We start from the raw sequence: 17029 nt of genomic DNA, 5'->3' as shown, positions 1-17029 counted from the left end.
GGAAAATTAGACTAGATAACTAAAAGCTTGATAGAACCTAAGTGACTCTGTATCTAGGAAGGGTTGACTATTTGTTAAGCCTCTATCTAGCTTTCAATTTCATAAATGATTAAAAAAAAAAGAAACTAATGCCATAATTGTTATTATTAGTGGACTGGACGTGTACAGGAAGCAGAGAATTTACCTACCAACGAACCAACCTAAAACTAAACAAAGCTAACATACCAAATCCAAGAAAAAAAGAGAAAATTTGGACGGAATCGTACCAAACCATTCGTACAGCCCCTTCTTAAATACCCGTAATCCCAACTACACACCTGCAAACTCCAAAGAGGAGGCTGCCGAGTCAGCGTATGTACGGAATTCTTACAATCTGGGAGGCAGACGTTGGTATCGTCTTCCTCGGCCTCATTAAAGACAACGGCGGGGAACGCATTGCCCGTCACGTGCTAACCTGCCTCTGCTGCGGCGTTGTCGTCGAGGTTTCTTTTTTTTTTACTATGTTTTGGGGAAATTTTGAATCTAGCACCCTGGTGTTAATGAATTTTCTGTTTTAGTCCTACGTTTCTATTGTTCACAATTGTAGTTTGTGAAAAATGATAGGGTGGTCTGTGTAAATAAGCCGGAAATGAACTTAGTTGGGGTCTTTTATGCAACTTTCCCTTGTTCTAAAGTTATGTTGCTTGCGGTCGAATCATTCGTAACTTGAAGAAACCCTTCTCTCTCTCTCTCTCTCTCTCTAGATTAAGGTGGAGATGGAGACGATGGCGGCGGCGATAGGGGTATCGGTGCCGGTTCTCCGCTTCCTCCTCTGTTTCGTGGCGACGATTCCGGTGAGCTACGGATGGCGGTTCGTCCCCGGGAACCAGGCGAAGCACCTCTACGCGGCAATCTCGGGGGCGTTTCTCTCCTACCTCGCCTTTGGCGCCTCTTCCAATCTCCACTTCTTGATTCCTATGGCGGTTGGGTACGCATCGATGCGGCTCCTCCGCCGCTACGCCGGCGTCGTCACCTTCTTCGCCGGATTCGCGTACCTCATCGGATGGTAATTGGCTTATTCTCTTGTTCGAATTGACGTAAAGTTTTGTCATTTTATGGATCTTAGGTTGGTTTCTTTGGTGGATTTTTTTTTTGGTTAAAGAAGTGATTTTGATGAAAGATGAGTTTATGGACTAAATTGGTTTGCATGCAATTGGACCTTTCTCTGTTTAAGCGTGAAATTCACCTGTATTTCTAATATTGTGATTCTCTTTATATTCGTAGCTTTCCACTTTTTACTACAATGTTACTATTTTTATACTGTTCTCTGATCTATTTTGATGCTACTGTTGCATGCTATGCCAAGGGATAGTTGAAGGCAGTAGTAACAAAGGAGAGGAAGCTTCTCTAGTATTCCCTCGTGGTAGCTCTCTCTTATGTGAAGAAACCTCTGTTTATGTAATGCTCAGTGGATGTATTTTGTGTGGATGTCGCATGGCATGTTCAAGTTTTGATCCAAATTTGGAATATTAAAGCTGTCCAAATTAAATTGCATGTTGTGATGCATTTGTTATTTGATTTAAGATTGATGGCTTTTGTGTAATTTGAGTATGAGTTTTTGGGCGGTTTCAATAACTTAAAACAACTAATAAGTTTAACCAATGATGTTATCTATAAACAATGAAAAAATTAGAACAAATGATAATTTTAACAAATGAATGCATGAATAGAGGTTGAGGTTGTCTAATAAGTTGTAATCATGGTTCAAAATTTTGGTTTGGAGCCATGGAAAATGAATATCTTGGCTGAGAGTGATCAGTTTTAGGCTTTTAGCCAATTGCATTTTGAAACTAGGGTTGAAAGATTGCTGATTTTGGCCTTAAACTGTGAGTTTTGGCCTTGTTTCTGGATCGGGCGTGTTGGTTGAAACCTGAAACAATACTTACATGACTATTAAGTGTCAGCTTCAGTTAACACTACAATAGATGTCAGCATAAGTGGAGTGTATGTTTTGCTTGGTTGGATTCATATTCTATTTATCTACTTTACTTTTGTTCATGCTTCAATGTCTAGTATTGCTTGGTTCGCTCTGATATGCTTTCAAGCTTCCAAGATCAATTTAAATAAGGGATCCAATATCCTGTACATTATCTTACTGTCTTCTTTGTGTAATGTAAAGTCTGTGTTGCAGTTTATTTTGTCCAAGCAGAATTTTTAACTTCTGCATTGTGTAGTAATGGCACCTACAATTTCCAACACATATATTCTTATAAAATTTGGTACTCCTTTTGTAGCCATGTATACTATATGAGTGGGGATGCGTGGAAAGAAGGAGGCATTGATGCAACCGGTAATATATATATATATATATATATATATACATATTATATGATTTTTTTTCTTCAAAATGGTACATTTATAAGCAATAATTGGATTGCTTCTGCAATTGTCAATTTTTAGATGCATATGTTATTGGGTTTGTTTCTACATGGTTTTGCTTGCTCTACTATTTTAAACTTTTCCATCTTGGTGCAATTGTGATCATAATTAAGACTTTTGACTCTTAACTCTTTATATTTATGCATTCAAATATTGATATTTTCTAATTCATATTTGTTACTTTCTTGACCTCAAAGATGATACTTGTCTCTCACATATTTGTAACTCTTCTTGCACTTCGCTTTAGTATGATGGATATTTGCTTTGCTTTTCAATATTCTTAGATATGGATGGAGCCTAGTCTCCTTTTGACCAATGATGGTCGTGCCACAGGCACGGACTGTGTCGACAACCGACCGGTATTGCACGAGCTGCGGTACTTGCCGGCCGTGTCATAAGAGGAGAGAAAAAGGAAAGAGATATTCACCTTCGTCTTTGTAGTTGCCGTTGCCATCACTCGCCGCTCGTCGATCGCTGCTCGCCGCTCGTCGATCGCTGCTCGCCGCTATAGTCGCTTCGTCAGATGCCCTAGCCCGAAAGAGGAGATTAAGAGAGAGAGGTTAAAACTTAAGTTATGGATCTGGATTCGGCGAAGCGACGACGACGGTGAGCGGCGATCGGCGATAGGTAGCTCAACGACGAGGTCGATGGTGAGCGGCAAATTATTAAGAGGGGTGCCGTATGGCACCCCCCGTGCCACATGCCAGTAGATCGCCGGCATGGCCATCCATGCTTCTGACACATTAGTTTTCTCTGCGATATGAGAAATATGGAAAGCATAATAAAATTTTCGAAAGATTGGAGTTTTTGTCAAACTTCCTTTATAGCTTTGAATATATGATGTTTAAGCCAGCTTGCTATTTTAGAGTCTCCAATCCAATTATTTGAGTTGAAAAGGAACTGTTGTGCTATGGGTTTTCCTTTGTAGATGTTGCTAGATTTTGGGTTCTAATAGCTTACTATGGTTGGCAGTTGACATGCAGTAATTTATTTTATTGATAGAAATTATCAATTTTAAATATTTTAGTTATTATTTATTTTATTTGTTTATTTTTGAGCTGTGTTGATTCTGGATATTTTCCTATGCACGTACCTAGTAGGCATTTTGTGGCGAAGGATATGTTTAAAACTTTCACATCAGCTACTTCCCTCATTATATATATATACACACACATAGTGTTTATATGTTGGTACTGTAATGTAAATTTATATTTTCAGATTAAATCATGATAAATTTGAAAACTAAAGCATAGTTGAAATTTTCTTTGAGGGGTGATCGAACACATTGAAATTCTATTTGCAAAAAATGAGCATATTGTACTTACTGTTTTTAAAAAGAGATCCATGCACCCACATATGTGGCCACCTATGTGTTTGCAGCTCCTGTGCCGTGTTGCATAGGGCTAAACCCATATACCCTAGATATGCCTTATTGGTTATGTTTCTTTTTCTCCTTTTCCCCTTCAATCTAATGCTAGACATACACAATAACTCCTTTACCCCTTTTATGGGGAAAAAGGTCTAACTTCCATGTTTCTCATCAAAATCTTCTGTTTCTCTATATTTCCATGTTACTTGGCATATATTTATCAACATAAATAGTGTTAAACGTCATATGCATATGCTTCCACATTTGTTTGCATAATCCTGGGTATACTGCGAATAGGAGAAGTAACATGAAAAGAAAGAAAAGTGGTGATTTGATGGAAGTGAATTTTCGATCATTGAGAGCAGGATTGAATTGTTATCAAGTTGTTGGTGTTAAACTTAATGTTCATGTTTCCTTTTTCTCTTTTTTGTCATGGAATTTTGGATGTGGTTTTTCATATACTGCTCTTTTAGGTTATGCAGTTATCCTTGTACATTTGCCCCCTTATGTATGCTTGGACAGAAACAAACTGCAAGTCATTTCATGTTTTCTAATATTTTGATCTTGGATGAAATGTTATGCACTCAGCTAACTGCCAGTCTATCCCTCTCTACTGGAAAGTGTGCACTACATCCTTTTAACTGTCTGTATGATCTAAAACCACATAATCTCTTTCTGATCCATCTAGCATATTTGAGATCTTTAGCGAAGACAGTAATTATTTAACTAGATATTTATTTGTTTTCTTATTGTGCCTATCTTAGGATCTTGTCAATATTATGGTTTTGTAATCAAACATAAAAAAGTTTTCTTCTTACAACATATATTTATCTAAGTCCTGACAACTGGTTAATTTTCACATTGTAGGGGCTTTAATGGTGTTAGTTCTTAAAGTCATTTCATGTGCAATAAATTACAGCGATGGATTACTAAAAGAGGAGGGCTTGCGTGAAGCGCAAAAAAAATATCGGCTGGTCCATTGTCCCTCTATAATTGAATATGTTGGTTACTGTCTCTGTTGTGGCAGCCACTTTGCAGGACCAGTATTTGAAATGAAGGATTATCTTGAATGGACAGAGAATAAAGGCGTAAGTGCATTACAAAATCACTCATTATACTTTATGAATGTTGTCATAGATATCTGTTGTATATTAAACTGCAAGTTTCTTTTTATCAATTTTCTCTTATCTTTATTATCAAGATTTGGGCTTATTCCAAGGATAAATCATTACCATCACCTTATGTTGCCACATTGCGTGCTCTTGGTCAAGCTGCAATATGCATGGGATTATACTTATACCTGGTTCCACATCACCCACTTTCACGGTTTAATGAGCCTGTATACTCTGAATGGGGTTTCTGGCAGCGGTTGCGCTACCAGTACATGTCTGGGTTTACTGCTCGTTGGAAGTATTACTTTATTTGGTCAATATCAGAGGCTTCAGTTATCATATCTGGTCTGGGTTTTAGCGGCTGGTCAGATTCTTCTCATCCTAAACCAAAGTGGGATCGTGCTAAGAATGTTGATATTCTTGGTGTGGAGCTTGCAACAAGTGCAGTTCAGTTGCCTCTTGTCTGGAACATACAAGTCAGCACTTGGTTGCGATACTGTAAGTCTGTATGCTGCTCATATAAATATTCTCTCATTGTATGCCTCTCCTTGTGTTAATGAGAATTCTGACCTGTTTTGTGAACTTTGAAGATCTAAGGGCTTAATTAGTCCTTAAGATGTGGAGCCTAGAATGTCATCAATGAAAATGATATCCTTATGCTTTTCATTTTGCACAGCCAGTTTTATGGTTTGTAGACTCCAGATATTTTTTTACATTTCTGCTTTGTCTTTGTCTAGGTAATGACATATAGCGCAATTTGAGCTGCTTATGCGTGGTGTGATGTGTATTTGTCCTATGCCCATGTGCTTCTTTTGCATGCATCCAGTGCTTTAGTGATGGCTGGTGTTTTTCCGAGGTCACTTTTTCGATTTTAATTACACTTTTGGTTTTGGTAGCTTATGAAGGCAATTTAGCATGTTTTGCACTGAGGCTTCTATGAAATCTAGCAATGTTAACTGGCCTTTCTTGAAGCAGTTGTCTTTTCTATTCTGTGTAATTTTTTCACATGGTGTTCGGGGTTGCATGTTAATACCAATACTGATAACCATAAGTAACATGAAGTTTGTACATTGATTTTCACCAGTTTAGTTCACTGGGTTAAGAAGGAAAATCAAATTAGTCTTGCCATGTTCCTGCAATTTTTAACTTGCAGATGTCATTACTGTTTTGAAACTTATGAGTTCTGCATGACTGACAATTTTATTTGCTAAACTTCCTTTATATGTGGGTTTTGTTGTTTTTAGATGTCTATGAAAGGCTCATTCAGAAAGGAAGAAAACCTGGATTCCTTCAGTTGCTAGCTACGCAGACTGTCAGCGCTGTTTGGCATGTAAGTATATTGTTGAGTTTCTACCAATTAAAATATTATATCTGTCTATCTGGTATTACTAGCAAGTAGCGGTTCCTCTATTATTAATGTTCTAATTAAAATTTTGCATGGTATTATAAAATTACTAATTTTCTTGTACTCTTCTATAAGAAGATTTTTCTAGAAATTGTGACAATAGTAGTACCACTCAAGAATTGCCGTGCCAACAACTTGTCGTCATCGACCCATGGCTCATGCTGGTCGGAACGCCCCATGCTACTTGGGCACTCCCCAATATGCCACTAGCACACTTCTACAATGTTTTTTATGATTTGTATAAATATTTTAGGTTCTATTATATGTATTAAATCCTAAATTAGAGTGTTTTATCTCTAAATAATGTTCTAAATGACATATTTTGTTAGAGGTTCAACATATTATATGATTGAACACATTCATTAATTGATATAGTTCAAGAATTTGGAAAAAATAATATTATCAACTCATATAGAGTTAGTTTAACATGTTCTACATCTATTTTCACCCAATTTGAATGAATTTGATATATTAATTTTGAATTTCTTAAACTTTGGGGTAAAATTGAGGGAAATCAAATTTCCACTATGATTGCTTCATTTTGAAGAGGCATGGCACATGCCGGTCAGGCAATCCTTGGTACACTAGCAATTTAAATTTAGGTATATCAATCTAGTAATTCCTTACAGAATAAATATCTCTGGGTTCTTTCCGTCAGATTAGTCCATCTCTCTCCGCTGCTTATCCATCTCCTCTTTGTATCCTAAATATTATACAAGGATTGAAATAATCTTTTAGATGTGCATTTCTCATATTTCTATCTCAGTATTGTGTTGTGCATGTAATGACTCTTCAATTCTATAACAGGGATTATATCCTGGATATATTATATTCTTTGTCCAGTCGGCTTTGATGATCTCTGGCTCACGAGGTATTTTTCTCTGAAGTTCTATACTTCTATTACAAGCTTATCAAAGTAACTTTCTCGGATTCTTGTTTATTCATTCTGCTGATATAATATGCTCTGAGATTATGTAACTGATGTCACCGCTTCTTTATACTATCTAAATAAATGTTTATGGAATGCCTTGTCTTTTTCTTTCTATCTTCACTCATATCTTTCCCTCCCTATTTTTGAGCAGTTATCTACAGATGGCAGCAAGCTGTTTCTCCCAATAACTTCTTGCTTGGGAAGATACTAACGCTGGCCAACTTTGCATATACGTTACTCGTTCTTAACTATTCCTGCATTGGCTTCATGGTTAGTTTCTCTTTGATGCGGTTTATCTGCTTGTTTTGATTAATATTATCTTATAAATTGCTTGGCTTATTTCATGTTTCTTGTTGTCATCTCACTCTTTAATTTTAGTTATTTTAACATTCATGTGGTTGTTCTTTGAGATATGATATTCGGTGCTCATTTATCTTCTCCTAGTTTCATGGAACATGTTGATTTTAAGTTCTTTTCTTGTTTTTGTTTTAGGTGCTAAGCCTGCAGGAAACCCTGGCTTCCTACAAGAGTGTATATTTCATTGGCACCATTGTACCTATTGTATTTATTCTACTAGGCTATGTCATAAAGCCTGCCAGGACCGTCAAGCCTAAAACTCTTCAGAAGAGCCAGTGAGACGGCGGCTTCTACTGTATCGGATAAAAGAGGTGGAAGGGTTAATCGCTGAATTTTCACTGGCAATTTCTCCTTGATAAATTTCAATATGTCCTCCAATTAGTAGAAGTGATCCTTTTTTATATATACCAAGTGTATCATCACTCTCTTTATGAAATCTGACAACTAGGTGAGGCATTTGAGGCTAATTTTTTTTAACCTGTAGTAGCTATCTAATGCTTTTGCCGATTTGTCCTGGTTATTGGCTGAATGCAAGTGATTATTAACTCGGTCTTCTTAGCAGTTCACACCAATCTGAAAATTGTCATTTGATTTGGTAGCTATAGGCTATCAGGAGAGGATTATCAAGATTAAAAAGCTTGTAGCTGACTGGAATATAGGATTGCTGTTGAATATTGAATGATGTAAACCATATCTGCCTAATTCTTAAGCAAGCAAATGAGTGTGCCCTCAATCTTTCACTATGAACGCATTGATCCTATGACTTGCTGCTGATGTTTACTTGCTTTAGATATGTGCTTCGACTTCTTAACCACCATTATCATTTTCTTTTGCAAGTTTGGTAGGTGGAATATCTACTATTATATGATGTTTTTGCACCCATGCTGCTAACTTGCTACTTCATTGCCAATTTATCATCTAGTCTCGTTCCCTCTTGCTCATTGTTGCTTTCCTTTGTTTATTCTATGGAAATTGATAGTTATTGAGCAACTAATACTTGGACCAGAGTAGAAACATGTCATTATATATAGGGATAATTACATCTAGACTCTTGCTCGTTGTCTTGTCTTCTTTTTTTCTAAATGTTCTTTTCGTTAGTTGCATGTGTGATTTGGGAGGTCAATGTTTGATGGACAGAGGTGAAAGATGATTAGCTAACCTTTTTTTTAATTAGAAATGAGGGGATGTATGTGAAATCGGACAATAATTTAAGCACAAATAATGCCCTTGCCATATCTCGAAGGATGGGGATGTTCACTTTGGGGGATTTATACTAAAAATTTCTTCAGTTTTTTAATCGGTAGAAATATGTCTCTCTATTATCGAATTATAAATTTAGGTATTTTTTTAATTTACTCTTTCTCTAACTGAATATAATTGATTAATCTCGATACATACATCGTTAAAAATTGGAGCATAGTTTTAGCATGAGTGATGCATATAAATTATATAGGTGATGCCTATTATTTTCATTAACAAAAAAAACTTAATGCGCACGTTGTTGAAAATTATAGTGTACATTTTACATAAGTGATGTGTTAGTTTTTTTTTTTGGTGAAATCTCGACATGTATATTGTTAAAAGTTAGAGCGTATATTTTATATAGGTGATGCATATAAATTACACAAGTGACGCGTGACGTTTTTTAGGACACAACGATCTTTTTAAGATTTGTTAGAGCTTAATCATTAAAAAAAAGATTCAAAATTATAATTTGATAATATATGATAGGTGATACATTCAAATTACATAGTTGATGCCTAACTTTTTTTAGGACACATCGATCTTTTTAAGATTTGTTAGAGTTCAATCACTAAAAAAAAAATTCAAAATTATAATTTGATAATATATAACCTATTTCTACGAATTAAAAAATCAAATAATTTTTTATTACAAATTGCCCGTCCACTTGTGGAATAACTTTTACATTAATTTAGTTATGCTCATTTTTAAAAATTTATATAAAACCTTATTTTGGTTTAGATTGTTATGGTGTTCGATTGTAAATTAATATAATTGTCTAATTATTATACTGATGTGATAAAGAGTAGAAATATTTTAGCAAATAACTAAAATATCTTTTTATTATGGATAATGATAAGTTAATTAAAGTGATATTCTATTAAGAGTAAAATAGTTATCGATAAATATAAAAATATTAGACGAAAGAGAAAATAATAAAAAAGTAGGTATTAAGAAACTAAGTATTAAGACAAACAATTATTTAATTACTATGCTAGTATAAAAGAGGGTTATGCTGAAATGAAATAAACATAAGCTTATCTCCCTCCCAACTGCTTGTGAGTATAAATTCTTTTCACCCTAGTAAAGTGTATACCTTCATTTAAGTCAAATGCATTTATGAGGCATATCAGACTTGTTCCTTCTTCTCCTCTCTCCTTGGTCCATAATAGAGAGAGGAGATCCTAGTGTTTCTTGTCTCAAATATCCTTAAACTCAACATGCATGATCTCTTTCTTCCATTATATCCCACCCTTTACCTAACCTTCCCATGGTTTTCCATCACTGATCAAGATGGTCTACCAAATGAGATGAGAACTCATGCCAAATAATTTTGTGCCTACCTAACTTAATTATTCTTTTTGGTTTTATGTTTTTGAGTATCTTTGATTCTTAATTAATTAAATCATTATTATTTATCACATTGTAGTACAACTACATTTTTTTTTTGAAGGAGTTGTATAGTCTTTTCATTTTATTTAATCATTGTTTACTTGATAATAAAGATTAAAATATGACTTCTAAATCCTTTCTTTTATCTCTAAGTAGGTCCAAAAATTGACTTGCTAACATCCTCCTCTCATTATCATATGTAGTTCCCCTTTCAACTCATACATATTATCTAAGGTTAATTATTTTTACTTTATTTTTATATACACAGTTTAGATGAATTTTTTTTAAATAACTATTCAATCTTAAGTTTCTTTCCTCCTTCTTACTTGGAAACAAAGATAAAGTATATTTTAGAACATCTAAGATTGATTATGTCACAGAAATCTCTTTTCAAATCTGTACTAATATAAGTCAGTGATTGTAATGATGGATTAATGCAAACATTATATCAGCTTTCATTCAATTTGATCACTTTACATGGTCGCGATCGGTCATATTTCGACGGTCATTGTGAGTACCAATAATTTACGTGACGCAGGATCCAATAATCTCGAAAGAGAAAGAGAAAAGATTAACTTTTAATTTGCCCTTTTATAATGGAAAATGATGCTTGATCCTCTAATGTGGACAGGGATTAGGTGACTTATCACCGGCATTAACACTGGCTACTGATATCCCACCATCCACCAAGAATGAAGGTTATTGAAAAGGACTTGTGATCTTTGGACCAAGCAAGGGTGATTAAGCTTAATTAATCTTGTTGCTTAATTATTTGCTGCATGACATGCTCGTGGGTTTAGATATATATAATAATAATAATAATAATTAAGATTTGAATTCATGATCTATGAAGAGTAATTTGTCACGTAAATTAAGTTTTTCTAATTAATAATTATTTTTTTCATCTCTTTTTATTTTTAAATCATTTTCTCAGATTTTTTATTTCAACATTTATTAGAGCGTCACATATGGCCTGATAAGGGCCCCACGTAGTTACCGCATCCCTTTCCCGCCACGTGGCCATGACGGATCGTCCGCGCTGGTGGCGCCACGTGGAGGCCTCTCAGGGCTGTCGGTGGAGCTTGGGTTAGGCCGTCCCGCCCGCAAACCGACCGCGGAATCAGCGTAGGACACGTGGACCCTTCCGTGGGCCCCGTCTCTGAGCGGTCACTGTCGGCCGACACGTTCCGTTCTGGTGTCGGTCGCCTTTCTGGTCTCCCTCTCTTTCGTGGTCCGGCAGCTGTGGAGGAGTCGCGTCCGCATAGAGAAAAGTATGCGGAGTCAACGCGTTGCGAGATATCACGAGAATGCCATCCGTGGTCAGCGGAGTTGTTAATAGAAGGAACCGCCAAACGACGTGGTTGGTAATTAAGACGATGGAATAGAATTTAATTTAATTAATTTTTTTATTCTTTGAAGGATTTAAAATTTTAATTATACTAACGCAAGTCCATTTATTAAATACATTATATAAGTTAGATCTAAACAAATTATACATATTACATGAGTTGACATAAAATTAGACTCTGTTTAATAATTTAATTTCGATTATAATGATATAAACTTAATTAGATCATAAATTGCCACCCTTAATATTTTTAATAATATAAAATGGACTCTGGATAAATTAATCTAATCGTAGCTAATAAAATGATAATCTAGTTTTAACCCAATATTAATCCATGGACTTCCTAAAAAAATACTAAAAATTAAGAGAAATCCGAACTAATTTTAACGGCATAAAAGGGGGAGAAAATGGAAAAAGAAAAAGAAAAATAAAATAGTGGCATAATAAATGATAACGTAACGGCGACGGACAGTATAAATGAAACCTCGTTACTTTGTACAAATAGGGAAATAATTATAAAACACGCTCACACCCGCATGATGCTTTTTGGGGGCCTTTTTCCAAATCGGGAAATACGTGGAGGTGTTGGTGTGATGAACAGAATATTATATATGAGGAAAGAATAGGGAATGGAGCAAAATATATATATATATATTTTTTAAATAAATAAAAGAGTAATAATATATCCTGAGATAAATCTCAAGTATGACTAATAATTTAGGGTACTCTTAGATACTTTTATTTTTATTTTTATTTAGAGAAATGAGAATTTAATAGTTTTTAATTAGATCAATGCCGCTGGGTTTGAATAAAACAATATATGCTTTTTTAACTATTATTTTTAAGGTTACTAAAAAAGAGTAAAAGATAAGGGCAATACTTGTTTGAACTTATCTTAATACATCACTAAATTATTTTGAATTATCTTACTACAATATTTATTTATTTATATATTATGAGAGGCTAACACTCTAAAATCTAAATACATATATTGGGCATCTCGATCATTCATTCTAAGTAATAGTTCGGAATGAAAAAAAATTCAAAGGCACTATCTCGATTACTTGTCGCGGGGTAGCATATTCCGCTACCATTGCCCTGCAGCGATGATTAAGAATACATATTTATTTAACAAAAATAAGATCATTTAAATCATATATTTGACGTAATATTTCAGTTAAAAGTTCAAAGACACGTGGTGAAATAAAATACACATAGTAGATTTGCTCGTGTAAAAATAAATCTAAGTAACAAAATAAACAAGTTAATAATAGATATATAAAAGTTCTTGGGTCAAAAAAATAACATTATATTGTCTATGTCTAAGATTAATAGTGCTTAGATAATTAAAGGAGATAAAATTCTAACAAAATTAGTTTAATCAAGATATTATTAAGATCTCATTTCCCTCTATCTCTCTCTCTCTCTCAAAAAAAATAAAAATAAAAATAAAAATAAAAATTAAAAATAAAAAGAAAAAAAGAGAGAAAGAAATGGTCCATGTTGTGTATGCTTGGCTGGAATCTCATGGTATGCTAGTATTTATGCAAGATCTAATGGTTTAGTTGAGCTGCCACAACTTCCAACTTGCTTAAAACAAAAGGAAAAACATTCACCAAATTAGCCCATAAAAAACATTTCGTACACTGAGACCCTGCAACCAATATTTCATCCCCACTAATTAAACTTGTCTTCTTTTCTTCTTCTATCCCAAGATTAAAATTATAAAGAGATAGTTGAGTTTGGAAATTATCTAGAGAAATAAGTGAGTCATTATATATATATATATGTAATCATTTTCACTGAAAGTGATTGGGTTTAATCGACTAAAATTTGAGACATAATTATATCATTCTCATCATCTTTATTTAGTGCATTAATTTGTAGGCAGTTTTATATACTAATTCTTTTACGTGGATTTTTAATATAATTATTAGTTTTGAGCTTGGATAAAAAGGTGATGGGGTTGTCTAAAATAGCTTGGGAATCAGATTATGTAACATATGATATTATAATTACTTCTTCTATAGAAAAGAATTATTCTACAAAAGAAAAATTAAAAAAAAAAAAGATTCTTTTTATTTTTTTATTTTTTATTTTAACTTTTGGTTTTATTCCGTAATTTATTCCACATTTGCTGTTTAATAATCGACGTATAAATTCGCCTGTCCCCCAACTGCTCCCCTTCGCCTCTCTCAATTCTCTTCTTTCTCTTCCTCCAATCTCGTCCTGCTCTCCTCTTGATCCTCCGTCAAGAGAGTAGAGGGAAAGGAGAGGAAGAAGAAGGGCGAGTCAAGCTTGGATTTTGGATCTTGGGCAACGGTTTGCTACTTGAATTGATGCGCCGAAACTGACAGATCTCGAGCTTCTTGAGGTGGGAAAAGAGCAAATTTTTGAGGAGAAAGATCGATGCTTGAGAAGAATATGATGCGATCGAAGCCGAAGGCGGCGGCGTTTGTCCCGGCGGCGAAGGATCCTGATGCAGAGAAAAAAGAGCTGGAGGTCAGGCCCGGCGGCATGCTCGTGCAGAGGAGAGACCCCGACGCCGACGCCGACAGCGTCCGCGTCCCCACCATCCGCGTCAAGGTGAAGTATGCTGGCGTCTACCACGAGATCTACATCAGCTCGCAGGCCTCCTTCGGTAAGCTGACGAGTTGGAGGGTGATTTGTACTACCTACTAGATGCTCGATGAAATGACTGAACGAGCGGTTGCTTCGCAGGTGAGCTGAAGAAGGCGCTGTCGGCGAGGACCGGGCTCCACCCCGATGACCAGAAGCTAGTCTTCAAGGACAAGGAGAGGGATTCCAAGGCGTTTCTCGACATATCCGGCATCAAGGATCGATCCAAGATTGTATTGCTCGAAGACCCAACAGCGAAGGCCAAGCGCCTGCTTGAGATGCGCCGGACCGACAAGTTGGAGAAGGCGGCGAGATCCATCTCGCGCATTAGCCTCGAAGTCGACAAGCTGGCTTCCAAGGTAACACAAGGTCCTTTTTTTTTTTTTCTCTTTTTGCTTAGCTAAGCGAATTTGGCCATGAAATGATTTGGTTTATGTGAACTAGTAGGTATCGGCGCTGGAGACCATCGTGAGCAAAGGCGGAAAGGTGGTCGAGAACGACGTGATTCATCTGACGGAATTGTTGATGAATGAGTTGGTTAAATTGGACGCCATTGTTGCCGATGGCGAGGTAAAGGTGCAATGGAGAATCCAGGTTAGAATTCATCGTCTTACTGCTCTGTTTTGCAATCAAAATTCTATTGATAAGAAGCTTTTTTGTTTAAATTTTTTTACATTTTTTTAATAAAAAAGAGATCTTTTTGTTGGTGTAGGTGAAGAGGGTGCAGAGATATGTAGAAATGCTTGACGCGATCAAAGCTAAGAATGCGACGGCAAAAGCCAATGAGCAAGCTAAAGCCAATGGGCAAGCTAATCAGCAGCAGCAGAGACAGTTCCAACCACCGCGCCAAGTGGTGGTGACGACGAAATGGGAGACGTTCGATCTGCTGTCGTCGATGCCATCCACCTCCTCGGCCACATCTACGACCTCAGCCGCCTCCATTGCCTCATCCACCCCCACACCGAGGTCCGAATGGGAGCTCTTACTAAGTGGAGAAGCTTCTCTTATATGAAATGTGCCTACTTGAGGACAGCGGCAGCCTTTTTTTTTCTGGCACCAGGAAGATGTTGGATGCCTGCTCGATCTCCTTGTTGATTGGTTTGCTTCTTCCTTTTTGCTAGTGTTACTATTCTTTTGTGTGTATATCTAGAGCTTAGGAGGGTGTTATCTGTTACTCTTGATTAAGATACATGGAGAATAAATGATCTTTGTGATCTGTTTCAATTGCAACTTGAGAAAAAGATGTAACAACAGTGTATGCCATCCATCTATACTATATTCATAGCCCTCTTGGGTATCAAATTAGGATGCTAAATCTTTATGCCAAGTATTCTAACCTCATCATTTCTCTATAATTAGGAAGACTTTGTTTAGAATATGTTTTGGTTGCTAGTATCACCAATGATTGAGGAGTAGACTTTGGAAGATTCATGAACATGGGTTTGTGACTTTTGAGTAGAGATGTGAATTCCACCTCTTTCTCTCTCTCTCTCTCTCTCTCTCTCTCTTCTTTCATGTGCAGATCTCCATAGAATGGACTTTCCTAAAGTCTTCTTAGAACACCACATGTGCTACTTTTAGCTTTAGAAATCAAGGCATGCATAACTTAGAACTTAAGATCTATTCAACTACTTTGCTCAACTCTAAAGTTCCTCATGCAATTATTAACCACTTATTGGCCTTCTAGGGTTGTTAGACTAGTTGGCATATGGAGTTGTTGTGGTTTAAGTAAGGAATCCATTGACAAGCAATAGCCAGCTCTGCATTAAGGGATGAAGAATGGCATGTACCGAGTGTGACGTATAAGGCTTCACATTAAATGCAAGCAGGCTCCTTTTCATGCTAAAGTTGTGATTTGTAATCTATATAGCAAGAAAACATTGAGACATGCTTCCTTCTATATAGACAGATCTAATGCATGCCTTGAGTAGATATTGTTGGAAAAATTATAATTCAAATATGAATTTTTAATAGCCTTGAGGAGATAGTGATTCAGCACGTTTCGTTTAAAGCCGAAAAAATCACAATAGATGATCAATGAATTTTTTTAGGGTTAGATTAAAACCCACTTATATATCTCTTAGAGATAAGGTAGATAAAATAGAATATTCTTTTCAATTTTTTTCCATCATTCTCTTAAAGAAAAGACAAGAAGCTCAACTTTCTCTATTGTAACTTCCAAGCAATCTTTAGTAAAATATTCCTTAAAAGATTATCCGCAGATTATTTTAAAGGTAAAAAAAATATATAAATACCTCTTAGAGATAAGAAACAAAAGATCTCCAAATATCTTTTCATGGAATAATGTAATATGTGAAAAATCCTGACTTATGTCTCTTTATTTTCGAACATAGTAATATCATTCAAATACCTTGACTTATGTCTCTTTATTTTCGAAAGACAGCTAGGGTGGGTTCAAACAGTAACCATGGCGCGTTCGAATATTTTAAGAATCTTTTGACTTTGAAATCAATCTTTTACTTCAATGTTATTCATTAAACACCTCGTATCTTCTCATAACTTATGCATATACTTATACATTAGATTTAGATGTTATATGAATAGAATTATAATTTTTGAAATATAATTTTTCAATTACACGTGTACAAATAAAACTTTATGATCCAATATGCCACATGGACATTCAAATTAATTATGATCCAATATGCCACGACTCAGTCTCAACCCTTGAAGGATGAAATGATTAAGAGCAGCATCTTTGCAACTATCAGAGTTGGTAAGCCATTAGGAGATAGAAAAGGGTGCTAAAACATAGAAGGCCTAATCATCTCTTAAACTAGGAAGTATGCATGCTTGCTTCATTTTGCATCGATCT

The 17029-nt window shown here is 35.5% G+C and overlaps 2 protein-coding genes across 2 annotated transcripts; both read left to right on the top strand.

Moving 5' to 3' along the window:
• Nucleotides 1-687: 687 nt before the first annotated feature.
• On the top strand, nt 688-8146 carry LOC140770001 (lysophospholipid acyltransferase 1-like). Its single transcript, XM_073110944.1, has 8 exons — nt 688-1045; nt 2274-2329; nt 4655-4875; nt 4989-5397; nt 6144-6229; nt 7112-7175; nt 7387-7505; nt 7728-8146. The coding sequence occupies exons 1-8, from the start codon at nt 756-758 to the stop codon at nt 7869-7871; spliced, it is 1389 nt and encodes a 462-aa protein (XP_072967045.1). The 5' UTR covers nt 688-755; the 3' UTR covers nt 7872-8146.
• Nucleotides 8147-13759: 5613 nt separating this feature from the next.
• On the top strand, nt 13760-15495 carry LOC140771361 (BAG family molecular chaperone regulator 1-like). Its single transcript, XM_073112870.1, has 4 exons — nt 13760-14215; nt 14296-14552; nt 14641-14787; nt 14906-15495. The coding sequence occupies exons 1-4, from the start codon at nt 13984-13986 to the stop codon at nt 15203-15205; spliced, it is 936 nt and encodes a 311-aa protein (XP_072968971.1). The 5' UTR covers nt 13760-13983; the 3' UTR covers nt 15206-15495.
• Nucleotides 15496-17029: the final 1534 nt, after the last annotated feature.

Source organism: Typha angustifolia, chromosome 11 (assembly GCF_048772165.1).
Source record: "Typha angustifolia cultivar Huaian chromosome 11, ASM4877216v1, whole genome shotgun sequence".
Classification (NCBI taxonomy): domain Eukaryota; kingdom Viridiplantae; phylum Streptophyta; class Magnoliopsida; order Poales; family Typhaceae; genus Typha; species Typha angustifolia.
Note: the sequence above shows the minus strand (reverse complement) of the source record. Positions and strands in the feature narration are given on the sequence as shown.

Excerpts from the sequence above, each read along its gene's own strand:
- LOC140770001 (XM_073110944.1), top strand. The coding sequence starts at position 756 with ATGGAGACGATGGCGGCGGCGATAGGGGTATCGGTGCCGGTTCTCCGC. Across the intron at positions 7,176-7,386 it reads GATGATCTCTGGCTCACGAG|TTATCTACAGATGGCAGCAA; the intron begins GTATTTTTCTCT and ends ATTTTTGAGCAG. Across the intron at positions 7,506-7,727 it reads ATTCCTGCATTGGCTTCATG|GTGCTAAGCCTGCAGGAAAC; the intron begins GTTAGTTTCTCT and ends TTTTTGTTTTAG.
- LOC140771361 (XM_073112870.1), top strand. The coding sequence starts at position 13,984 with ATGCTTGAGAAGAATATGATGCGATCGAAGCCGAAGGCGGCGGCGTTT. Across the intron at positions 14,216-14,295 it reads CAGCTCGCAGGCCTCCTTCG|GTGAGCTGAAGAAGGCGCTG; the intron begins GTAAGCTGACGA and ends GTTGCTTCGCAG. Across the intron at positions 14,788-14,905 it reads AGGTGCAATGGAGAATCCAG|GTGAAGAGGGTGCAGAGATA; the intron begins GTTAGAATTCAT and ends TTGTTGGTGTAG.